General features: G+C 32.4%; 1 protein-coding gene across 1 annotated transcript in view; it reads left to right on the top strand.

Moving 5' to 3' along the window:
- LOC129225187 (dmX-like protein 2) overlaps positions 1-27,276 on the top strand; it is a 154,131-nt gene that overhangs the window by 117,702 nt on the left and 9,153 nt on the right. Inside the window, exons 43-52 of the mRNA XM_054859753.1 lie at positions 492-774; positions 2,152-2,350; positions 3,919-4,036; positions 6,705-6,809; positions 8,957-9,081; positions 12,826-12,961; positions 14,558-14,641; positions 22,965-23,025; positions 25,832-25,962; positions 26,048-26,125. Coding sequence (XP_054715728.1) covers positions 492-774; positions 2,152-2,350; positions 3,919-4,036; positions 6,705-6,809; positions 8,957-9,081; positions 12,826-12,961; positions 14,558-14,641; positions 22,965-23,025; positions 25,832-25,962; positions 26,048-26,125 — 1,320 coding nt within the window. The remainder of the gene's footprint in view (positions 1-491; positions 775-2,151; positions 2,351-3,918; positions 4,037-6,704; positions 6,810-8,956; positions 9,082-12,825; positions 12,962-14,557; positions 14,642-22,964; positions 23,026-25,831; positions 25,963-26,047; positions 26,126-27,276) is intronic.

Consider the following 27,276-nt stretch of genomic DNA (forward strand, 5'->3'; position numbering starts at 1 on the left):
CTTATTGCTGGTGGGAAATTTATAGTCATTGAGAAGTAAAAGACAAGGTCTGCATTTCTTGTGTTAAATTCTGACCAGAAAAGGTAGTTCAGCTTTCTAAATTGCTCCTGGATTTTTTTTTTTTGTATGCACTATGTGTTTCGTATATCTAAGTGGTTTAAGTTGTCCCAGCAACAGATGAAGAAAACAAATATATACAAGTAATTTGAAGGGGAAACAAAAGGTTTGATGAATTTTTTTTTTAATGTAAGAATTTAATATTGTTGTGCGGACATTTTTTTTACAAAGCATTAGAGCATTGAACTAGTCATGTCTTTAGTATATTATTTCATAAAAGGTTAAAGTTCAAATGTATGTTTATTTTGATGAACAAGAAAAATATTTAGTTTTCTTAATTGGAAAGCATTTTTAAAAATGAATGTGATTGTTTTTATATCTTGTGTGAGATTTTATATTAGTTTCACAAAAAAATCTTGAATTTTTCCAACTAGGCTGAGCTTCCAACAGAATGGCATTCATTGGATTATGATTCAAATGCTTCATTACCAAGTGATGAAGAAGAAGTGGAAGAAAATGAAATTGACGATGTTTTTGGGGAATCCACCGAAGGAGTTCAGAGTGCATCTAGTCGTAAAAAAATTGTTTCTGATTCTGGTGGTTTGGAACAGTTAGATCCTTCCTCATACACTTGGGGTATTCTTCGTTATGCTGTTGTCAAAATTGCAATGAGACATATTACAGTATTTTTGAATATTGCTGGATTAGAACTACAAGGTAACACTGCTTTATATTTTCTTAGAAACATTTTTAAAAAGATCAAACCGTTAATATATATGCATAGTTACATTTTTTTTTGAAAGGACTAGAAAAATATACCAATGTGCCTATCATGCCTATTTGTGATTTTGAGTATTTTTAAAGGAATAAATAACCTCAGAACAAATGCATGAGTTATATGATTAAAATATTTTCTTAGTTAGAAAAGCAAATACTGATGTGTTTTACCTACAATAATGTTAATAATGCACTAAAATTTACAAAAAAAGTTTTTAAAACTTAAAAATTAAATTCTCTTATTTTACAACGATTTTTAAAGTTATTTATAAACTTTGATGTCACTTGATGTTATGTTGACTTAAATTGATCTTCAATCAAATGTTAAACTTGTGCTTTCAACTGCTGCTATAGATATTGGGAGAGTTTCTAGTATTAATAGTAGAATATATATATATATATATTTGATATTTACGTCAAAATCGTAATTTTAGGCAATAGTTGGTAATAATGCATGAACCCCTGAGAGAGCTTCGTGGAACCCTGGGGTTCTGCAGAACACAATTTAAGAAATGCTGGCATAATCAATAAAATACAACACCTTGCACATTGGTTTTAATAATATAACCGAACTTATAGGCCATGTTCCATTCATAATGTTTCTAGCAGGATCAGCAACATCATGAATACAGAGCCCTATTTCTAAGTAGCCAGAATAGGCAGCTGCCTGGGTTAGTTAGTTTCACTTCATACTCTTTTTTTCTTTTTTACTACCTTTGATTACAAAATATCAGTATATTTCTATTTTTTATAAATATACCTTTTTCTTTTCATTAAATACATTAATTTTTATTAATCTCATAAAAATGAGGTACCTTTAAACGATCCAAAATTAATCATTTAATAACCTTCTTTAGATTAATGTTTGCCCCCATCCATAACAATAAACAAAAATAAATAAAATAACATAAAAATCACTGCTATACTAGATTTCTTTTCATTTTGGGAACACTTCTTTTGTAATCATTTTTTCAAGGTCAAAGTAAGTTTGCTCCTACTTTTGACAAAAAATACAACAGATTTTCCACCAGCCTAGGGTGGTATGGAGCTACTTAATCCTGCATAGATGAACTACAGCCTAAAAATGTGGAAATATCTTTTATTGAAGAAGAAAACCATCATTTGTTGCAATTTTTGTGTGGCTGAATCACAGTTCATTCAGAAATTTTTATGAATCGTATGATTCTAAAATAAGATTCAAAGGAAATAAAAGTAATTCTTGGTGTATATTTATAACTGTAATTTTAAAAACTTATATCTTTTCCTTTTTCTTTATATACCTTTTCCTTTTATGTATTTGAATAATTTTCATTTTAGATTTGCCTGTTGTAAGTCCCTTAATCTTAGCTGTGTTAAAATGCTTGGAATTTTGGATAAAAGATCTAAAGTTGTACATGGATTCTTTTGAAGAACCGCCTCCAAATTATATTCCTGAATGTTGTTCATCTTCTAGTCATATTGGACCAGCAGTTTTGAAATACTCTGCCTTGCTTGATCTAAACAATACTCCTTTTAGGTAAAATTTGTTTTGTTTTCAATAATTTTATGTTTTTGCTGAAAGTTTAAAGATAACATTAGTATTTTTTATGAAATTCTTAATAAATTGCAGGACCAAGTATTTATAACATGGCAACCGTTGTTAATCTTTAAAAATCTCATGAAACATTGGAAACCAAAAAATGTATGATAAATATTAAATTAGTATTTGAGACACCTACAGTTCTTTCTTTAAAATCATTGAGATCCTCTTAAATGTGACTACTATTCATAGTTACTGTATAGACTACAGAACCTTTAATGCTGGGTACAGGAAATCTGGAATTTTTTTATCTTCATCTTCCCGTCATTTTTCTAAAACTCGCATTTTTGGCAATTTCTAAAAAAAGTGAGCATTACAAAGCAAAATACTTAAAAGAACATGAACAGTTTCTTTTTAATACAGTATTGTTCGAGGAAGATATCTCGGAAAGTGTAGAAAAAGACTTACTTCAAAAGTTGAAGGGTCATCCAACATGAAGGAAAAGTTTTTGAAATATTTTACCAAACGAAACTTGAAATTGAAATGCTCAAATCTAACATTTTCCCTGTTTTATTCTATCTGACAACTAAAGAGATATTACTGGCTTGTTCTAATGTAAATTTTTTAATGAATGGTCATTAATTAAAGCTGTTAGTATAAGTGACTACTCGAAAAGTACCGGAAACGCTGAATGCCAGATTCACGAATATTCCAGATAGTTGTCATTGTAAAATCTAGAGATGATTAAACGAAAGACTGAAAATGACTGCAAGAACTTAAGAACTAAATTTCTATTGGTATTAATTTAATGCAAAAGGAACAATTAACAACTATTGTAATCACAAAAACAAAACCTTTACAAGAAAAACCTTGCTCACAAAAACAAATTACTTTCATACACAAGTATAAAAAATCGCACATTTATGTTCGTGAAAATGTTTCTTATCCTTCTTTTTTTCTTTTTAAAACATTTTCGAATACTGTGGAGATATTTTTTGAGGGTCTTTTTTGTGAAGGGTTTAATTTTTTAGGCTTTTAAATGGTTCTTTTCCATTTAATATTTCAAAATTTATTTGCATTTGTGAACAGTTTTCTTCTTATTTTATGATGCTACTATTTATTGCTTGGGTTTGATAACCAATTGACAGACATGTTTTTAGCGATCCAGGAAACCAGGAATTTCAGATATCTGGGATAGCAATGCTCAGAACATCCTGGATGATCGGTTCTCTATTGTATCAATTAGCTGAAATAATTCTGGTTTATCTAGGTGCGCTCAGCTCATCCCTCTACAAGGACAACATCTCAAATGTTATAGAGCCCACCCTCTCTCAACCCTTCCCTCTCTAAAAAAATCAATAGTTTTCATGCAACTCCTCTTGTGGTGCATTTATTCAGTTTCTTAGAACTATTTTTATTTCACAATACAAACGCGATTTTGTATGCCTTTTTTATTTTTTCGAAGTTTACAGTTTACAATTCTGTACTTTGTGTTGTATGCTTGAATGTCTATAATATCTGAAGTAAATACATTTAAAGATTTAATATGGATTTTGATTTTCTAGGTCTAATCACCGTGTTGTCTTACCTGTAAAAAGATTGTGGAATTTCTTAGTTCGTCAGGAACATGTTCAAGATGTTTTTATTCGTTACATTTTTAGGAAGAAACTACGAATTCTCAAGGTATTAATTTTATTGTTGAATATTATCAATATTTTTAGCTTTTATTAGCTTTGCTATTCTAAATCACGTTAAAAACCTTGATTACTTTTTAAAAATTAACCTACATGCATGCATTTGCATATAATCATAGACATGCCTAAATAATCAGTCATTTTAATTGGACATCAATGTGAAGTTCAGTTTACAATACCCCCTTTGATAATTACTCATCAAAAATATTATGCTTGCAAATACGTAACAACAGTAGAAACTCTATTAAGTTGCAAATTGTCTTTACTGTGCAACTACAAAAGTTTCAAATCGACATTTATAACTTGCAAACTTCGGTCATGTATTAAGTAAAATTGATCTATGCAACTTTTATGTACCTAGTTTCGATTTTGTTTTCTACTGCAAAGAAATCATCTCTCTGAATCAAAGTGACAGTCATTTAAAGCAATTACAACCTGCAAATGAATGGAGCAGCTATCAGCAATGATTTTGACAACATTCAGTGTGATCACATTATGCTAAGGTCATAAGCGGATTTACGGGGGTGCCAGGGGGTGCACCGCACCCCCAACAATTTTGGTTGGATTTTCAAAGAAAATTTAAATGAAATATATTTTATCAGGAGAAAATATATATTTCTCCTCAGGAATATTGTAAAACAACTTATATTTTTCTACAGCTAAATGCAAGTTAATTAACTTGAAAGCAAACTAAAAAATGCAAAAATAGGCTGCTTATCGTGTGACCCGTTCACCACACACCGCCAGTGCGAGAGAAATTGTGCTGCATGAATTAAAAAGAAGTATTTTTCCATTTAAAAAAGAAAGATGATAAATAATTACATAAATCAAATAAAAACATTCCTTTAATTATTTTTCAGAGCTGTATTATATAATAACTTTATACTCTGTAATTGGGTATGTATTGGTATAACATTACAATTTTCTTTTTCTTTGAAACAACCATGGCTAATAAAGTCAAAAAATATGGCTATTGTGATATATTTCCCCAAAAATGATATAAAGTCCTTACACATCATTCCAGTAAACAGTACAATAAAATCACTCTGAAATCAACTACCAATTAACACTTCCACTGTAAAATTTCAAAATTTTCTGAAGGGGGCGGAGCAGTGCTATCACTGAGTTCCACTATGAAAATTAGTTGCTTTTGTTGCCTTTAATATGAATAAAAGTCTCCAAAATAGTTACCAGATACAGAAAATAATTTCTAAAATAGTCTCCTATTTAAAAAAAAATTGCTTTCATATCATTTTAATGCCATGAAGTAAGGCAGACCTACGTGGGATAAATTTTCTCCTGATCAACTTTCAAAAAGGAAAACTTTAAAAAACATTTTCCAAATTTTAGCCCAACCCTGAATAAACAGAAGAGAAACCAGCACTGACACATTAAGGCTGACTGTATAAAAAGAGCTCGAAGCGCCATATTCATATTTCCGATCAAAAAAAATTAGTCTCTCGTTAAAAAAAAAAAAAAAAAAAAAATGAATGTATAGTACGAATAAAAGAAATTAGGAATCAAAAAACAGTAAAAAAAAAAAGTAGTTAAGAATCAGAAATTGCGATTGCAAACTACAGTTTCTGTCGCCTGTCTCCCTTTATTTTCCACATTTTCATTGAGACATATCTAATACATTAAAGCATTGAAAATCATCGCTCAAAATAGAAAACTTCCTTTAAAGTAGCAAAGGGAAAAACAATTTAATCCGTATTCTTCCTACAAAAATAAAGGGGACTGTCAGGGCGCATATCTCGGAGAAATATTCTGAATTTACTGGAAAAATTGCAGTTAAAAGCAACTTTTGGCCGAATGGGGTTCTCTACCGAATCTTTATCAAACCTGAAGTTAGTTTAAGCCTTTGAGGACGATTGAGAGTCAGCTTTTATTCCGTAACAAAGTTCCAATAATTTGTTTTCCCTGCATTAATTCAGCACTGGCAAAGAAACAACTTTTACAGAAATATATTTGATATTTATATACAGAAACAGATGTTATATTTCAGAAATATATTTCATATTACATATTTGAATATTTTCCGAAATTTAAGTCTTTAAAATACAATTTAAGTGATGAATTACAATTTAAGGACATTAACTGATAACTGAATGAGGAAGCTTCAAGGGCTCACTACGGAAATATTTCAACTTTGAACACTGAAATGACCGTTCAGTCATACCAAAATCTTATAATTCAAAGGGTTTTTTTCTTTGCCTTCAGAATTAGATTTAAAGTATGAATCCCTTATTTGTTTTTTTTTTCCACCCCAGAAGTGCTAAATCGCCACCCCAAAAAGCATGCCGCCCCGGGCAGACTACCCTCACCGCCCCTCCCTAGCTACGCCACTGCTATATTGCTGCACCCCCAGAATGTACAGACTAAATCCGCCTATGGCTAAGGTTACTGTATAAACACGTTAAGTCAAACTCAGTACTCCATCTTTCTTGGAACATCCTAAAATTTGGTAAAAATAACATTTTGTCTGAAATGAAAGTTTGAAGTTGGAAACTTGAAGAGCAATATTTTCAAAATCAGAGTTGCAAGACAAATCTGTTGAAATGATAACCAATACAACAATTAAGGTCAAGATAAAGAGTCTGCCATCTTACTGATCTTCACCCAACTATAATTAAGTTTTTTTTTCTTTCTTTTTGTAGGATGAAGATGCTGCAGAACCTGGTGAAAACACAGAGAGCAATCCTAACACTGTCCGAATTATTCATAAAGATCAAGATACAATAAATACTTTTTGCATTAGTAGGGTAAGAAACTCAGCACATATGTTAATTATGTAGACTTGACATTTGTTAAATATGGCTTGACATTCTGCATTAGTAGCACCAATGCAAAATGTTAAGTCATTTAGTTGGACAGAAACCCAAAATATTTGGCAACTATTGCAAGCTAAAGCTGTTTTTGGTCAATTCAAAGGAAAAGAAAAAAATTTAAAAAGAGTAATGTAAAAGACAAATGAGTTTATTTTCCCAATATTTAAAGTTATATTAAGTTTTGACTTTGCTTTTAAATATTAATGTTAACAAAAACTATATTTATGCTGTTGTAAATTACAACACTTTGAAAACATTTACAGTATGAAAATTTACAATAGTTGTGTTATTCAAATTTATTAATTATTTCTAACTAATGCTGCATTCTACCACTGCTAAATAAAAAAAAGTAATGTAAAGGACTTAATAAACTTATTTCTTTAATATTATTGTTATTAAGTTTTGAATTGGCTTTTAACACCAATTTCAAAAGACTACATTGGAATAGTGAAGTAAATTACTTGAAAAGCATTTATAATAAAAGCTTTATTTTTGTCATAGTTTAATCTTGTTAAAAAAGAAAGAAAATAAAACGCTTACTTCTTTTCACTATGTTATCAGAAGGGAAAGAATGCTTGTACTTACCAAAGGAAATTGTTATCATTTCTTTGGTAATCTTGATAATTTTATCAAGTTAAGCAAAAGAAACTGTATTGTTGGTTCTAAAAATTGTTTTATTGATTTACATTATTTTTATTGTGGAAAGAAAATAACACATTCAACACCATTAAATTAACTTACTCTGAGTACAAATTTTATTCCCACTTTTAATGTTCAGGTTGGCTATGGTTAGAATTGAGAGATTTTAAAATTTTAGATAATATTACAGTCATATTATGTAATCTACTGCACATATTTGCATATAAGTTGAACAATTTAGTGTAAAAAAGTTTCTAAGTTGGGGGAATATTTCCAGAAACTAATCACAAATAGGTGTTGACAAGCTCTGATATATTTTTTATTGTCTAATTGTTAATTATAAATACTGTGAAAGTATGAATATACAAAAACTTTAAGAAACCCTTGAATTCCCTACTTGCAAATTTTTTGTAATGTTTTCTGGGAACTAGAGCTTGTTCTTTTAAAAAAGAATGTATGAATATTGCTAAATTTTAAAATGCAAAATTTTATTGATATTGATTTAGAATAAAAGCAACAGTTAAGAAAAAATGCACTTGAGAAATCTTCCCTTTATAAATATTGTATTTCATTTTCTGTCATTGAAAAACATTTCTGATTTTCCCCATTCAAAAGTAGGGCTGTTGACTTCAACATAAAAGAATATACATTTCATGAGGTAACTTATGTAGGAGTATATTTAATATACTTAAAAGAAAGAAAAAATTAATTTGAATTTTGACATCTTGAATTCAAATTATGTTTTTCGCAATCACAAGTGTGTGTGTGTATGTAGGCGTGTGTGGGGGGTATGTGTGTTTGTGTGTAGGGGGTATGTGTATGTGTGTAGGCATGTGTGTTTGTGTCTGCGTGCAGGTATGAGTGTGTGGGTAGTTGTGTGTATGAATGTTTGTGTGTGAGTGGGTGGGGATGTGTATGTGTGTGTAGGCATATGTATTTGTCTGTGTGCAGAAATGAGTGTGTGGGTAGTTGTGTGTGTGTATGTGTATGTGTTTGTGTAGATGTGTGTATGTGTATGTGTTTGTGCAGATGTGTGTATGTGTTTGTGTAGATGTGTGTATGTGTATGTGTTTGTGCAGATGTGTGTATGTGTTTGTGTAGATGTGTGTATGTGTGTGTACGTATGTGTATGTATGCATGTAAGTGTAGGATATTGATGGAATCTGGAGACTTTGCTCGCTAGAGGAGCAGCATCGTGAGGCGGCCGGTCGACGGTGGTGCTGCAGAGGGTGCTGGTGGGAAAATAAAATCATAGGAATTCAAAACAGTCAAATGAAAGCAATAAGCAATCATGATTGCTAAAAAAAAATGCATTAATTTTCCAAGCTTTTAAATTGTTTTAAGATAGTAACGTCAAACTCTTTGTGTGGGAAAAATGTGTAAAACCAGTAAAATATCTTAGTAAAACATTGTTTTATTTTTCACTTACCTATATTTTTTAGGTGAAATCTGGTATCATAGCACTTGCAACTCAAAAAGAAATACAAGAGTTGGATATTTCTGTTCTTCTTCAACCTACTCCATGGCTAGAAAATGAAGCAGAATTTGAAGTTCTTAATTTATTGAGGTTATATATTTTCTTTCAATAATAGTTTTGAAAAATATCTTTTTTAACTTTCTGTTCCCCACTGCAGACAACTCATGAATTCACTCTTTTTTCATTTATCTCAAGAAGGATATACAGTGGAATCCACTTAATTGGACTACCGGTTAATCGGACCAGCCGCTTATTCGGACTAAATCTTAAAGAACCAAAACAAATCCCATTACACAAATCTAGTATTATTCGCTTATTGGGACCAAAAATACGTTTAATCAGACCAAGTAACATGAGAAAAAACAGGAATTTTTTTTAAATCTCTCACCCGAAGCGAGTTTCAAGTGGTCGATGAACTTAATTGTTAGCGCAATAAAAATTAATAATGGTCCCTTGAAACTTTCAATTAAACTCAGCAATATTTATAGGAAAAAAAGGTTAACAGAACTCCCATTGCATGGCCGCAATTCCAGTAGAGATAAAATTTCAGTGTAAGTTCAAATTTGTTCATTTCAGTTAGCACATTCAATAATATGTAATTTTTTTTTTCTAAAAACAACAACAAAAAAAGTTCAACTATAAAATTCGTAATTTACATTTCATTGGAATTTCAAATGGCCGATTAGTTCTTAGCACTTTTTGTTTTCACTGTCTTATTTTTAATTACTTCTGGATATTGAATTGAATCAATACTGGCTGGAAGGAATAACTAAAACCGTATCAGTCTGGTAACCTTTTTGAATGAGTGTAAAAAGAATATTCGCTTTATTTTAATTTTTTTTAATGGAAAAATTTCGTAAATAGCAATTTTTCCTCTTTTTATGTTCACCATACATATGGGACTCACAATAATCATAAAGGCTTTTTAAATATTTTGTGTGTTGCATGTTCGGTCAAACTACACAGATCCTGTTTGCTTAATTCAATCAGCCGGTTATTAGGACCATATTGATGCTGTCCCAATGTGGTCCTATTAATCGGAATCGACTGTACATTCATGGGCACATGATCTCATCAATTGATTAATTTTCCTCCATTTCTTTCTAGCAAGCCCTTTAGCGTTTCAGTCTTCACACAGGTATCAAATACATATTTTCTGTAAAATATCAAGTACATTAAATTCTACTGTTGACAATATTTTAGCAGACTCCTCCTTTCCAGGGTCGCTTTTACTAGTTGTCTAGAGTTCTAACGTACTTCGTAAATGCACTCTTGTTGGTTTCAACCATTTTTGTTTTAACACTATTTATTTTTGTTGTCTAAACATTTTACATGTATTTATGCATTTTTGTTCTTAAAATTTTGTCAAAAGAAAAATTGCAAACAAAAAGAATGTATTATCATCGTAACCCTTTCTTAATACTCGCCCTCTGTAACAAATGCTTTAATAACTAAAGCTGAGACTGAACTGTCTCCAGGCACCACCTCTTACATAGAAAGTCCCATCACTGGTTTTGTCGCGTGACCGAAAAAGGCTGCCTCGGAGAAAATTTCTGGATGAAAGTCGCTTTAATTTATGTCTCTTAACATACTAAAACTATTTTTTTGAGAACACCAAATAATAATGTTAATATGTAGTTCACCAAATATATTAACATTGATCAAAGGAGAAATCAAAAGTTTATTTTCTAAGTTAATGAATGCTCTTTTTTCTTTAAATTGAGCAAATATATAAGAAAGAACGTAGGGAATAACAAGATTACGGTAACCAAAATTTTCAATACATTGTATCATATCCGTACGATTTTTAAGGAGTCTTATTATATTTGAAAAATAATATCTGAATTATATCATAACAAAGAACATTCATTAATGAAAAATTAATGAATGTTTCATCATCATTTAATGAATGTTTCATTAATTAATGAAACATTCATTAATGAAAAATTTAAATTTTAATTATCGTGGACTCATATTTAAACAAGAACGACATATGTTAAATTTTCCCATCCACTATCGTAGAAGCGTTCACGTACTTAGTAACCGCAATGGCTATTACAATAAAGTATTCTATAAAATGTAAAATTGAGTATGAAATGCGTTCTGCATAAATATGAAAATATACTTGGGACTTATGTAAATCATGCATCACTATCTGCAACACAAAGTAACCCAATAAATATTTTGCAAAACAGAAAGCAATATTTAAAAAAATGTCAGTTGTGAGTGGAATATTTTCTTCTTGTTTAATTTACTTGGCAACATAAGTTTCATCTTTCACAATCAATTAAAACAAGTTTTTAGCTTTATTCTTACAAATTTTCGTGACGTTAGTAGCTGCATTCTATTAAAATTATTGAAATGCTGACAAAAAATTTAGTGTTCAGAATTTCTTTTATGCAAAATGTAAAAAAATGTCTAAAATGTTAAAGTTCTGTAAATATTTCTTTCATTGCAAAAATTCAATTTGCGAGAAAGAGCGAGCCATTGATGGCCATGAAAAAGAAAACGAGATTTCTTACCTGTTTTTATTTTGTAAATTATATCCATTATAGATCATTAAAGTTTAAAGATTTTCATTTTTTTAAAAATTCTTATTATAGTGTAATATTACTAAAATGCTTTTATATTTGCATAATTAATTAAACTATAAAAAGGAGTTTCACTAAATCCAGAGTGAACTCTGCTGTACAATAGCATTAGTGAAAAAAAAAAGGCAACGAATTTGAAACTTAATTTAAGATTGGTGCTCGTGTTGGCGAGTGCGGAGAGCGCTGACCAGCGAAATAAGGCTTTGACTCTTGTTTTCTAGTACGTCATCCCTCTTTTAAGGTAGCCACAGATGAGACCTTCTTGCAGGTAGTGATGCTTCAGGCCCCTTCTCCCCTGGGATGTAATGTAATATAATGCTTTTATGGCTTTTAGTGAATAGACAGAAATGGTAATTTAATAATTTTTAGCAAAAGTTTGACTGCAGTCGAGTATAACCTTGTTTCTCCCTTTTAACTTTAGATTTAATTAATGCTTTCAACCATTTTGAGCGTTTTTCATTAATATTTCAATTGAATTTCAAAAGCATTTACTTTTAAATCACATTGCAAAGGCAACCTTGATTTTTCCATAACACATTATTAGGGTTGGTTGGTTGTAGTGGTCTAAGAATGCATTATTGATCTTTTGGAATATATTTAAAGAAATTCATATTAGTATTTTAAAACACATCCTGTAATTTTAAAATTAAAAGAAAAAGATGTATTTTAAGAATATTAATTTCAACTTCTATGATGTAAACATAAGATATATATCTTCTCAAAAAATAAAAATGATAATAAAAAAAAGTTTTATGTTTTAACTATGGAGAAAAGAATTGAATGGTATAGAAATTTAGTCCAAGGAAAGTTCAAGTTAATATCTTTATCATCTAAACTATTATCTGCATCAAATTTTAATGAAAGCAAATGCTTTTATGGTAAAAGGGGAATTAGCAAAATCAATTTTACTCAAAATTGTTTAATAGTGCAATTCATGAAGCTTACTTTTTGATAATACTTTTTAGTCTTTTTAGTTACTACACCAATGGTTTGAGGGTAGAGAAAAAAAGTACTTGTCTTCTGATTGCATGCACTTTTTCTTTTTTTATGGCTATTCTGAGATCTTGTCATATAGACTCCTTTTCTGTCTTATTCACCATAACTCGTGCAAAAAAGTAATTTTTGTTTTGTTAACATTATGAATTAATGCAACTGCTATTTGATTATTAAATAATTGTTTTGAAGTATTTGTTTATGATCTTAAAAATCATTAATATTTAACACCTTACCATTTACATTGCAGGTCTCCTGATACTTTGCCGTCCACAGACTATCTTGTAATTCAACATCCTATGGATACTATTGGACCTAATCTTTCAACAGGATCTACACCCACTGGATCAACACCTGGTTCCATTGGTTCACACTCATCTAAAAATGTAAATAATTTTAAGTTTTAGGATTAAAAAATGTTACTAATACGTAAGCTATAATAAACCTGCAAGTTTATTTCAGAATGTTTTCATTCGTAGTTCAGCAACACTAGAAATGTTTAAATTTAAAATATGTGAAAAATTAATGTAAAGCTTGCCATTTTTTTTTGTCTTACAAATTATTTTAATAGTCTATGAACTTTTTTGTGAGTTTTTTCCTTGGTTTAATTCTTATTTTATTAGATGTTGTGCTATTCGCCATAATTTAAAATGAGTGTCTGTCGTAGTTTGTTGCTTATTTTGCTTAAATTTGGATATGTAAAAATTTTGTCCAAAATTCATTAGTAATATTTTTATGAATGCAAAAATAATACTCCTTTAGTTAAAATTTTACCAATGTTCATTCTTTTTCACAATAGTTTTAAAAAGTAATGTAATTGTAATTTTTAAAGTAAAATGCATAAATTTAAGTATGTACTTTGAAACTGGAGAGAAAATATACTTGAAGATATTTATAATAGTTTCAAGGTTTTGTTTCATTTTTTTAAAATGAAATTCAAATGTTCAGTTAAGATAATTTTATCAGTTTAGCTCTTCACATTTCTATTTTGAGATGTTACTTTGCTTTCATGTATCTGTTGTTTTGTTTAATATTTCATAAGTTTACTGATTATAAGATTTTTTTGTTACGACTGATATTGCAACAAATACAAAAGTGATGATCAGAAATTGTCACTGGGCCCAGTTAGACTGGTCCTTAGTAACTTTATGTACTGCTTGAGCATCATTTACCAGGGTACTTTTATGTTTCTTCAACCTGAAACATGTTTATTGAAATGCACCACCAGCTCAGTCATTCCAGCCGAGGATTGCAGTTTTGTACTTATTAGCACTCATCAGCCCAGCATTGGAAGTGACTGAACTGGAGGTGGAAAACTTCTTAAGGAAGTCAAGAGTGCCAAACAAACTGGTAGCTATTATAGAATTAACACTGACCAGACGAGTGACCAAAGCAATGGTTCGGTTCAACTCGAAGACTGAAGGCAAGGCATGGTATTAGCTACCAGTTTGTTTGGCACTCTTGGCTTCCTTAAGAGGTTTTCCACCTCCAGTTCAGTCACTTCCTATGCTGGGCTGATGAGTGCTAATAAGCACGAAACTGCAGTCCTCGGCTGGAATGACTGAGCTGGTGGTGCATTTCATGTATATCTGCCTTAGCCTTCGCTATAGGGCGGTAACTTACTGAAAATGTTTATTGGAACAAGAATATTAATTATCTCTGACTGAAAATAGAAGTGAAATTCAGTTCTCAATATTTTTTAGCTGCAAATTCAATGTAGCTGTATTAAGTAATATGTAAATTTAAGCATAGCTGCACTTTTTAACCTTTTATGTGTCATCCTGTACTAACATATTAAACTTCTTTATGTAACTGCATGAGACGTGTGTTGTGGTTTTTAATGCTTTGGTCCATTTCTTCCCTTGCCGCTTTTGAAATCTGTCTCTTTCTTACTTTTTCTCTGCTGTGGTTGCACCTCTGCTGCTAACTGATTCTTCTCCTGTGCCCTTGTTTGTTTGTTATGTCCTTCTCTAATTGTTAAGATGAAAGGCCTCAACTTTCCTGGCAGTACTAATCCACAATTCTGCAAACTAGTTCTCGAGAGAAGCCGATACATGCTGAAGCCGGTAAGTAAATTGTGTGCTTAGCTTAGTTGTGTCTGTGTTTATGCCCTGTTAGCTTTTAATGAATTGTAAAGGCTGTTTATTCGTAACACTTTACTTCCTTGTCTTTCTGTTCTCGTGTATATTTATCTTCAAGGAGGGTGCACAAGAGCAATTTTTTTTTTTCATTTCTTTATGTTCCAAATAATATTATCCATCTCTCATGCCAAAAATGTTCCCATGATTGAATAGTCTTTTCTCGTTTTGTGTAACTTTTTGAAGTTTTCAAAGAATTATTTCTTGATTTTATGGCATTTTTTAAAAAATATCTTCAATTGCTCACATGTGAACAGTCTGGTGCGCATATGAGCATGGTTAAAAAATTCGAGACAAGCATTTTATTTCAATGAAAAACTCTTATCATATGAATTATATTTGTATATACCAATTATATTGAAACGTTTGTAATATGTGTAAGTTTAATTTGTACAATAACTGTCATCAAGAAAGTATTTTTTCCCAAATACACTGATTATCATAAATTAAGGAAAAATCACAAAAATAGCAATAACTCTCTCAACAATAAGCCAAACCGTGTAAAATTTGACTATGTTGCCAAGTAAGAATTGCTCAATAAAAGTACAATATGAAAATCACTGGTGCTGAAATCAGAGTGTGTCATTTGTGAGGAGCATAAAACGTAGATGTTTGATTGCAAACCTATAAATTTCGCTGTGATACTGCCATAAGAAATCCAAGATAGCTATTTTGTAACAATGATTTCCAGACGTCATTTGCCTGCAGAACTACGATGGAAAGCCTTTGGGAGACTAGAGGCAGGGAAAAGTCAAACAGAAATAGCCAAATGGCTAAATGTGAGTCCTTTTGTGGTTCATACACTTTGCAGCCAATTTCAAACCACAAATTCGGCATCCACTAGTGTAGTTGGATACAGGAACAGGACATCCAGGGAAAGCTATTCCGCTCTGTCTCACCTTAAGGGACTGGACATCCAGGCAGCATTAAAACCATTTCCATCTGCCAAATCTAAATATATTAGTTGAAAATTATTTTTGGTGTTACATTGATGATGTATTTGAACGAAGTACCCTGGTTTCTGCTTCTCATTTCTATGTTGCACTCAAATTATAATTTTCACTTCAGTTCATTTTTTTTCATTGCCATGTGATTTGAAGTATAATATTATAATTTATTGCCTGTATTACTACAATATTTTCATCAACCTCTATTTTCATTGCATTTTGCCTTTTCTTGATTTTTGTCTTTCTTCTCTAATATTGTGGTCTTAAGTTTTAACTTATAATTTTTTTTCCTCTTTAATTGCTATTTCATAATTTCTGTTATAGGTGATTTTTTTTTGTTTGCATTTTCTTATTTCAATGCAAACTCTAAATGCTTTTCAATGCATATATATATTTTTGTTTTAGCAGTTAAATTGTTCAATACAATAAATTCAAGTTTTCTGTGCCATGTTGATCAGGTACACAATAGCAAGAATAATTATGGAACTTATGGTTACAAATGCAAGGATGATATGCTACATGTACACAAAGCCAGAGACTTTAGGATGTGAAACAGGTCACAAATAGTGATAATTTATTACAAAAAGACAGTGTTACACAAAATTGAAATTTTTAAGAGAGATTTAACCCATTAAGCGCCAAATCTCCCATTTTGGGAATCTTCAATTAATATTTTTTTCTTCATCAAGTAATTAAGATATTATTTTGAATTTTTTTAAAATGAATGATAGAGAACCAGACTTTATTCCTAATTTTTTCAAGAAGGTTTGGAATGTAAATTCTTTTTATAAAACATTTTATATTTTGCAAAAATTTCTTGTTTTTTGCATTACACAGGAAAAAAATTCCCTAAAAATAATTTATGCGAATGCAGGAAATTCAAAACATGGAATATGAAGCTCAATAGAGCTTTTTTCAAATCACAACAAACTGGGGCCAAGAAAAACAATTTAAAGGAGTTTTATTGGACTTTATTTACTGAAGTCCCAAAATGGGAGACTTGGTGTGTTCTGATTAGCAGAGCTAGTCATGCCTAACCCATTCTGCATGAATTAACTCTCCCCTTTTTTCCTGTGGAAGCCACAGCCCCCTTTGTATTTTCTCACTGTAAACACTCTTTTGTTATTCAAGGTCAAGAGCAGGCGCTTTTATCAAAACAAGTGACATTCTACTCGTTTAGAAAAAAGTTCTGGAATAACATGGGTGCTAATCCTCCCTAAGGAAGATAACGCATCTCTCTGAATTTCTACAGATCACAAAAGAGATTCCTGTAAAAGATCAAAATTCCCTTTAAAATTATTCCTCCCCCCATAAAAATATTTCCCTCCCCTCCCCCTTGAGGGCTCCCCCTTCAATAAGGGAGGTTGAATTTCAATAGAGAAATGTCTTCACTTTTTTTTTGAAATCAAATATATAGTTAGAATTTTCGCTTTTGCTACGAGCTTCAAACAATATTAAAATAATATATTTAAGCTTAAAACAAGAAGATGAGTGCAGTATCACTTGTTAGTGAATTGCCAAATTCTGTTCAGATAGTTGAGAAAATTGGTTTTAATGGAAATCTCTTAGATCACAGATAATGCGATAACTGTATCAATTTACATTTTTTCCATTTATCGTAATTTGTTGGATGAAATCGGAGAAACATTAACTGTTGATAATTCCTCAATGTCAAGCATGCTGGACATTTATTTCTAAAAACATAATGATGATGCGCAAATCATGTCATCAAACATGTTATGAAGCAGTCGAAATGTTAACTGTAAAAAACCCTTGCCTATAATGACACAAATACAGTCATGGAGCCCAAAAATATCTTAGTTCCATTTTATAAGAGTCGTTTTATATAGTGCTTCAGGTCATTGCCATTTACCGTCGCTCGATCCCCGACATGGTTAATAAAAAGAAAAAAAAAACCCTACCTCTTCTCTTTTTGTGTATGAAAATCCTAAGGCTTTTTTTCCAAAAGGTAGTAAAATGTGTAGGAAAAGTTCCATTTTGAACAAAAATGTATAAGAAGGAGGAAGGAAACAAGAATGAAAACCAGACCTGGATTGATGTACGGGTAGAGCGGGGGGGGGGGGGACGTCCTTAAGGGGACGCGACTCAAAGAATTGAAAATAACTAGCATACTAATACTTATTAACATTGTAAATTTACACTGCTAGCCCCTGGGGCTGGCATCAACAGCTTTTGTTGCAAGGGGTCCCACAATTTAGAGCTTTGAGTTTCATGAAAACTTAAAAGTTCTTCATTTTAAAGTTTGAATATGTTAAATATGCACTTAAAGTACCAATAACTAGCTGTATTCAATACATAAAAATGATTTTAGGGTTTTCTAATTGGATTTAGCCAGAAATTATTCAAGTATCAACATAGAATGGCGTAAGCCATAATAAGCCGAAATGGCGTAACCGATAAGGCCCCGGGCCTGTAACAGGATGTTCGCGGGTTCGATGCCGGCTGTTTTGGGGCGCCTGTGATGCAGGGAGTGTTATTGCTGCTAATTTGATAAGTGTTTTTATACTATAATTTTTCATTATTACTGTCTAGTTTTAGGTTTTTTTACTTCACTTTATCATGTAATTTAGTTTTATTGTGTTTTGGGGGCTCATTTTTGCTGTTATTGTATTCTTGAAGTGTTTTTGCATTTTTTGGAGCTAAGCCTAACATGTGGTGATCTCCTGGTTTTTGATCTTGTGTGCTTTATTGGGTGTAGCAACTCTGTTTATTTACTGCTGTTTTTAGTATTTGTTCTCTGTTTTTTTGCATTTTTATCTTTCTGTTTTGTCTTTTGGAACATATTCACCGAGTAGAAATGGGTGTTATATGCATTATGAAAGAGGTAAAGAGTGGGAAGGGGGACAGGTGGATCTCTTGTGATTTATGTCATATGTTCTGCCTGTATAAGGGGGAAAATGAGTCTGTTTTTGAGGAGGATTATATTTGCACTAAATGTGCTGAACTCTCAGACTTAAGATGCTAGTTTTGGAAGCCCAGTTAGCATTAGGGTGTAGGCCAGTTGTAGAGGGTATAAATGTTCCAGAGATTCAGGGGGAAGTTTCAAATGAGAAGTTAGATTGGAAAACTAAGGGTGTAATTTTGGGGGACTCTATGGTAAGGGAGGTGGGTAACACAGTTGGGAGAGTAAAGCGTAAGTTGGCTAGGTGTTGTTTACCAGGGGCTCAGGTAAAAGATGTTAATATGGTTGCTGAAAAGAAGGGAGTATTGAATAAGGAGGATATGGTTACTTTGTGGGTGGGAACAAATGATGTAGGCCACAGTAAAAATGAGGAGTTTTCTAAGGAATGGGAATCCCTGTTGGATAAAGCAACCAGCTTTTCGACGAATGTCCAAGTGGTTGGTTTGCTTCCCAGGTATGGAGTGCATAGGAGCTGGCTAAATCAACATGCGAGGTGTATGAACTTGCTACTGAAGTCAATTTGCGAAAAGCGCAATATCAGGTTCATTGATGTATGGAGTCATTGTAAACGGTATTGGATTGCTAGGAATGGCCTGCATCTGAGCTCTACAGGGGTCAAAATGGTTAGTGGATTAATTTTAAGGGCTTCGGAGTCAAAAAACTAAGTTGGAATGGGGGGCATGGTTCAAGCATCAGGTATCGAGAGAATGAAATTTTTTTGGGTATTGCTAGGAATGGAAATAAAGTGACGAACAAGAGTAGTAATGTTAACAATTGTAATTTAGGAAATTTCAGGGTGTTAAATAAAAGCAACTTAGGCATGCTTAAAGTTTTCTATACCAATGCTCGCAGTATTAGGAACAAGATGGATGAATTGAAAAGCATAGTTATGGATGAGAAGTTGGATGTTATTGGAATTACAGAGACATGGGCTACCGAATCTGATGCAGAGTTATTACATATTGCTGGGTATAATTTGTTCAGACAGGATAGAGTAGGTAAAAGAGGTGGTGGAGTTTTATTTTATGTTAGAGACAATTTTATTTGCAATGAATTGGTCATAAATGATAAGCCTACTGATATTGATATGGTTTGGCTGGAGTTGATGAGCAGTAAGGGCAAAAAGCTACGCTTTGGAAACATTGATAGGCCACCTAATTCAAACCAGGGACAAGATGAACAGATGTACCGTATTATAAGTGACATGTCCAGTAAAGGATCCGTTATCATAATGGGGGATTTCAATTTTCCGGGTATTGATTGGAATAATTTTTATCCTGGTAATGGCAAAGAAGAGGAGTTTTTAAAAGTAATTGGTGACTGTTTCTTAGATCAAGTTGTAACTCAGGGAACTCGAGAGGAGGCCATTTTGGATCTAGTTTTTTGTGACATAGGTAGTTTTGTTCAAGGGTTGAGTGTAGGGGAGCTTATTGGAGATAGTGATCATAACAGCATTAGGTTCTGGGTTAAATTTGAAGTGTGCAAAGATGATAATTTTAGGTTTGTGCCCAATTTCAGAAACACAGATTTTGTTGCACTTAGGCAGAGCTTGAAAGAGGTTTTTTCGTCAGGGTTGGAAAATAACGAAGTAGATCAGAAGTGGACGGAATTTAAGGATAAACTTGCTAAAACCGTTGGGGACTATGTTCCATTTAGGAGAAAAGGTGTTAGTACCAAAATTTGGCCCATGTGGTTCTCCAGGGAGACTAAAGAAGCTCTTAATTATAAGCAAGCCGCTTTTCGTAAGTTTAAAGAAACTGGTCAGAGTGCGGAGAGGCTCCAGTATGGTAAGGCAAGGCAAAATTTTAAGTATTTGGTACGGATTCAGAAAAGGGAATTGGAGCAAAGGCTGGCAGATGACATTGATGGGAACCCTAAGAGGTTTTTTGCTTACTCGAATTCTGGGAAAGCTCGAAACAGTCAAATTGGGCCTTTGGTTGATGAGTATGGAAATTTAATCCAAAATGATAGGGATATTGCAAATGTTCTAAATAACTTTTTTTCCAGTGTGTTTAAAGATAACTGTATCTCAACAGTTTACACTAACAAGACACAAGCGATTATACAGCTTGAGGATTTTGTATTTTCCAGGGAGGAGGTTTTATTTAATTTGAAAAAGATTAAAACAACTAAAGCTCCGGGACCAGATAATATTCACCCAAAAATTTTAGTTGAAGGTGCAGAGGAATTAGTAAATGTTATTTTAAATATTTTTAATGCTTCTTATAACTCAGGGACAGTGTCAGAGGACTGGAAGCTGGCTAACATAACGCCACTCTTCAAGAAGGGGTCTAAAGGTATTGCTGGGAATTATAGACCTGTAAGTTTGACTTCGGTGATTTGTAAGATTTTCGAAACTTTGATCAAAATTAAGATCATGATGTTCTTAGAGACTAATAGTCTGTTGACTAGTTTGCAGTATGGTTTCAGGAAAGGTAAATCCTGTACTACTAATTTATTGCATTTCTACGACAAGGTTACCTCAGCTTTGGATAACAAAAAATGTGTGGATGTTGTTTATATTGATTTTCAAAAAGCTTTTGACAAGGTACCGCATGTTGCTCTTCTCAGCAAGTTAGCTGACATTGGAATAGGAGGAAAAACTTTACTTTGGGTTAGAAATTGGCTTACTGGTAGGAAACAAAGAGTAGTTGTGAGAGGAAATCATTCTAATTGGAGTGATGTTTTAAGTGGGGTTCCTCAAGGATCGGTTTTAGGGCCTCTTTTGTTTATTATATTTATGAATGACATCAATGAAAATATTTCTGGAAGCATGAATTGTTTTGCTGACGATGTAAAAGTTATGGGGATTGTCGAAAATGAAGAGCAAGTAAAACAGCTGCAAGAGGATTTAGATCACATTACTAAGTGGGCAGATAAATGGGGTATGGCAGTTAATGTAGGGAAATGTCAAGTGCTACACTTAGGTCATGGAAATAAGCGTATGAGATATCGCTTACAGGGTTCAGTCATAAATCAGGCAGAAAATGTTATGGATCTGGGTGTCTTTATAAATCAGGACTTCAAGTTTAGTCAACAGTGCAGTATTGCTAGTAACAAAGCCAACAAAATGCTTGGGTTCATCAATAGATCTATTTCAAACAAATCTAAGAAAGTTCTTCTGCCTTTATATAGGAGTTTAGTAAGACCTCATTTGGAGTATGCTGTTCAGTTTTGGTCGCCTTATCTGAAGAAAGATATTTTTGTATTGGAAAGGGTTCAAAGAAGGGTAACTAAATTAGTAAGGGGACTCTCAGATTTAGATTATGATACCAGACTTAATAGGCTTAACATGTATAGCCTGGAGCAAAGGAGAGTCAGAGGGGACATGATTCAGTTATTTAAATTTATCAAAATGAAAGATGTAAATGGATTAAATTTTTGCGGGGAAAGCAGGACAAGGGGTCATTGCTTTAAGCTATTTAAATCTCAGGCTAACTTGGAAATCAGGAAAAACTACTACTTTAGCAGGGTCGTGGGCACTTGGAATAGCTTACCGGAAGAGTCGGTAATGAGCAAGGGAGTGGATAGCTTTAAGAGGGCCATTGATCTTCATTGGGGACTGATTAATTGACTAGGACCAGCCTAGCTGGGCCCAGAGCCTGTTGCTGGTCGTCACATTTGTATTTATATTTGTATTTGTATTTGTATAGTGACAGGGATATGTACGTTGTCCCCATTAAACGCCAAGTCTCCCATTTTGGGACCATACCATATCTCCTAACCTAATAAATATTTTTGCAAAATTTCAGATACATATGATTAGAGATGTGTATTGAACATCCAAACACATGAAAACTTAAGTATTTCCAATGTGGTTCATATAGCAGCGCTTAATGGGTTAAAGCAGTTGTTCAAAATTTGCAACTGTAGCTGTAACATGCACGTCTCAAGGACAACCCAGATTGGTGCATTTTCTTGTATCATTACAGCTGCAGGCCGTTACTTTCAACCTTAAAAACTAAAATGTTGTGTGAAATAGCCTTTTTGCAATAAATTATCACTGTTTGTGTCTTGTTTCACATCTTTCAGTCTCTACCTTTATGTGCAAATAGTGAATCAGCATTGCATTTGTAAACCTTTATTCCTTGATATTTCTTTTTTGTTATCTTTCACATAAACTAAATGCAATTTTTTGAACACTATCACCCTGTATATATTAAATTGTTATTTAATTTATCTCTTTGAATGTGATGAAAACTAAAACTGGTAACATAAATTTTAATTCCCAATTGGAACCCACTTCAGAAAGTTTTTTTTATTGTGCAAAGCCTACGTATTTACCTTATAATGATTAAGCTTTTTTTATTTGTATAATTTTAAAGTTTGTCCTAAGAATGCAATTTTTCACCTAAACCTTTTACTTTGTTTTGTTCTCTAGCTGAAGAAACATAAAATGGACGGCATTCGAAAGTTAACTTCACATCCTCTCATGCCTGTTTGTAAGTTACTTAAATTCATCTATAAGGTTAACACAATTTTATTTTTAAACATTTATTAGGAATGTTGATAATGCATTTTCAATTCAATTGCATGTGAGCCATTGAGAGCAATAGGGGGGGGGGGGGGTGTAAGTTTATATATATATATATAATTTTATTTACACCATCAGAAATGTTTTATCCTCATTCTACTTCATTCAGAAGTAGTGTAAGTCTTGGTTCAACCATTTGTAAATAGATAGTAATTGTAAAGCAGAACAGCAGCAGTGTTCTACTTTGAGCTACAGTGGCTACTAAACCATTTAATTACTCAAAATATTTTTTTATTGACTCACTCCATTATGCTCTTGACAGATCATACACAGTAAAATTTTAGATTTTGAACTCATTTTCTTAGTTGACCCTGTTTCATAGAATCACATTTTACATTAAAAATGATCCATGTAGATTTATAATCATTTTGTTATTCATATAAATTAGTGTTAGTGTTTTTCCTAATTTATTTTCAAAGTTCAAACTTTACATTTTGTTTTGGCTGCACTGCATGACCACTGTATTCTATCTCATTGCGTGATTATTTAAGCTTAAATGCATAGCGCTTTACGAGTAAGAAAGAAAATGCCTAGACAACTTGGTTGTTCAGATTTATGTACAAAACATCCATAAGTTTAAGACTTGATTGCTAGAAGCTTTTCAAAATAAAACACTTCTCTTTTGAGAAGCATTTTTGTTTTTAAATATAAATCAGGGTTTGTACGCTCCTTCAAAATTCCTCCAATACTCTTTCAATTAGGAAATTTTTTGAAGGGCCCTTCAGACACCTTCATTTTGGTTTTAACTCCTTCAAAACTCCTTCTTTTTTAGTTCAAGACTACATAATTTTCCTCTATGACAGTGACTTAAAATACTTCGATCGACAACTTAACATCGTCACAAGGGCAAAGGTATAAAGATGATGTTGGTGAAGTAATTTTGTACATTTATTTTTTTCATAAAGATGTGATTTACAAATTGAGCATAGAAGTTGTAATAGTTGAAAGTGAAAATAATATTAGATGATTAAGACATTTCATAAATGAAGCAAAACATGCTTAAATGGTGCTTTTCTATTTTTTCAAGTTCTATTATTACAGTCGACGCTCATTATAACGACCACACATTATAAAGACCGTCCCATTATAACGACCAGTGGTAGAAGTCCCAGCTTTGTTCCTATAAACTCTATGTTAATTTGCTTTCGTTATAACGACCGTTCTGTATTGCCTAATCCAATACAGCGACCGAATCAGTGGACGCTATTTCTTGTGTTCTTTCCAATAAAACAAATTTGTAGCTTAAAATGACATTGATTATTGTTTACGGACATCTGCCTGAAGTTTTCAATGTCAAATCCAACTTTAAGAGGGGGGGGGGGATTACCATTCACCACAGCTAGCACAGAAAAAATAATTGGAGAAAAATTCGAGAAAATTCCAGATTCCTAAGAAAAGGGAGTTGACAGATGTATTGGTAGTTTGGTATTTGAATCTACTATTTTTAAAGATTTGGGGTTCTCGGGGGACTTTTAAATGTTTCTTTGAAAAGCAAGAGAAACACAATTTATCACCTATATCTGAAACAGAAAATAATGTTTTGCAAAAATCACATCTGCTAAAAAGGCAGACCTCTGTTTCTGGTTTTATCTTCAGAAATTGTTGTGGTAGTAGTAGCAGATCTGAAAGTGTGTAACATTTTCCTTCCTATATTTTCTACTTTTAAACTTGTTTGATATTCTGTCATAATATTTTGCACACTACTTTTCTAAAAATTCCTATGATAAAAAACGTTTGGGCATTTACTTGGGCATGCATGATGACGGTGTACATTTTTTAAATTTATACCTCTTATAATGACCACTCATTATAAAGACCTTTTTCTCTGGGACGGAGATGGTCGTTATATCGAGCGTCGACTATTGCTTTTCCCTCCACCACACTCTCAGCAGCCAAAGTCAGTTTGTCTGATTATTATTTAACTATTTCTAAAAATACATAAGTAGATGTACTATATTGAGTGATTGTATTAAAAAAACAATTGTTTAGTAAATCGCAGTTACGATATTGCAAAAAGGGTCATCTGCATCCACAAGTGATGTTATGCCTTGAGGTGAACTGGTGCATGACATTGTGACCTGGAGAAGAGAGAGGGGGACAAAAAGTGACATCACCCAGTTATTATAACAATATGTTTATAAAAAATATGACTTGATAAAAGGAGTAGTAAGGTGAAGTGAAGTAAGAGTGTAAGGTGACACTTTGTGACAAAGGGGTAGGGGGTCATATATGACGAAAAAAATTATAACATCATTTTAGGACAGCCCATTAGTACTCTTTCAGAACCTCATTTTTCTTCTCATCTCCTTTAAAACTCCTTCATTTTATTTCTAAAATTGAGTACAAGCCCTGTAAATGTTGATATATATACAGTATAACTTCAATTTAACGATTTCCTCAACTTAATGGTACATTTCACTGGTTCGGATTTGACTGCATTGAATGTCTATGCACTTGGATTTAACTATATCTTTGATTTAACGATTACTTTTTTCCAGTCTCGTGACAATCGTTAAATTGGGTTTATACTATATATGAGACACAAATAATTATTTCCTCATTGAATGTTTAATTCAATTTAAATGTACAAAATATCTGAGACCAAATTTTTTTTTTTACATAGAGTTCAGCTCAAAAAATTTGCTATCTTAGAAATTTAGATTTGTTGATTACCTTGTCTATGTTGAATAATTTCACTCCTAATTTTTCAACAGATTTATCTGGTTCTCAAGATGGATCAGTTAGTGTCTGGGAATGGAATCACACGCAACCTATTTCATCTCCAAGGCAGCCTGGAACTTTTGCCAAAGTTACAAGAATTTTGTTTAATTCACAAGGCAATAAAGTAATTCAAGCATTTTATATGAATATTTTGTCTTCATTATTTCAATTAATGTAAACAAAAGTTTAAAACTGTTTTAATGTTTTAGTTTGGTGTTACTGATGGAGATGGTGTCATAAGTTTATGGCAAGTAGGGCTTGGATCTGTGAGCAGTAGACCTTTCTTTGTGAGTTTTCCTTATTTATTTACGGTTTCATTTCTGGCAAATGCTAAAAGCATTATTTTAATAATTAAAATATTTTTGAAAAAAAATTAATAATGCATTTTAATGCAATATAGAAACTTAGATTGTTTATCCCTCTGAAAACAGCAGAAATTTTTTTGTGCTTTACTTTAAAAGAATAAAAAAAGACTATACAAGCAATGATCCAGCAGCCCGATTTATTGTTATCACTTACAGAGACTGCAGTTTAGGGGGAAACTGGTCTCTGGATGTGGTAATCGGTATATTGCATATAGTTCTACCTTAGCATTGGCTTAAGGGTGTTATTTTATTGCTTAATACCCAAGCTTTGGCTTCAATTTTAGAGTTGAACCGCACCATGGTTGCGGACTTCTGCTGGTGAGATAAATTTACTGTATCTTCCAGTTTGTTGGCATTCACAGCTTCAATGAGATGGCATCTGCCTCCATCTTGGTTATTCACTATTCCAGACTGATAAGTACACAACAAGGACAAAACTTCAGTCTCCAGATATGATAATCAGACTATCCGTTTGTTGCATGCTGGGTTAAATTTCCAATTGTTACAAAACGAACCAACAACTTAAACAAAAAAAAAAAAAAGAGGAAAAAATTTTGGCCGATCGTATTTTAAGTGTTTCCGCAGAACTCCAGGACGTCTCAATGTTTGGTGCCTACGTAGAACACAAAGAGAAAAAGTTTGACTTACCCCAATGTTGTTAAGACAAAAATAATCACAATTTTTGCGCGTCATATGTGAAGATTTATTCCGATGATTATCATTTACACGACGAATACCAAGATCCCAGGGAGCTCCCGCAGAGTAATCAAAACTTTGCAGAACATGGAATGGAATTAAAAAGATAAAAATGTAAAAAACTAAGGTAGGTTAAGTTCTAAGTCCAGTCTATTGAAGGGATTCAGTTTGTCACTGCAGAGGGATGTGCATCGCACATGGGGAGACTAAAAAACGGCGCGGCTTGTTGTTGCAGCCAAAGGATTCATCCTAGTGACATCAGCGAGGGAGATGATGTAAAACCCATCTGGAGCTGGCTACTATACTACGGCGATGACTGTGAAATCTCCATTACTCACGAAGAAAATGGCACAGTGGGAGTCAGAACTAAATTCATG

The sequence above is a fragment of the Uloborus diversus genome, chromosome 6 (genome assembly GCF_026930045.1).
Source record: "Uloborus diversus isolate 005 chromosome 6, Udiv.v.3.1, whole genome shotgun sequence".
Taxonomy (NCBI): Eukaryota; Metazoa; Arthropoda; class Arachnida; order Araneae; family Uloboridae; genus Uloborus; species Uloborus diversus.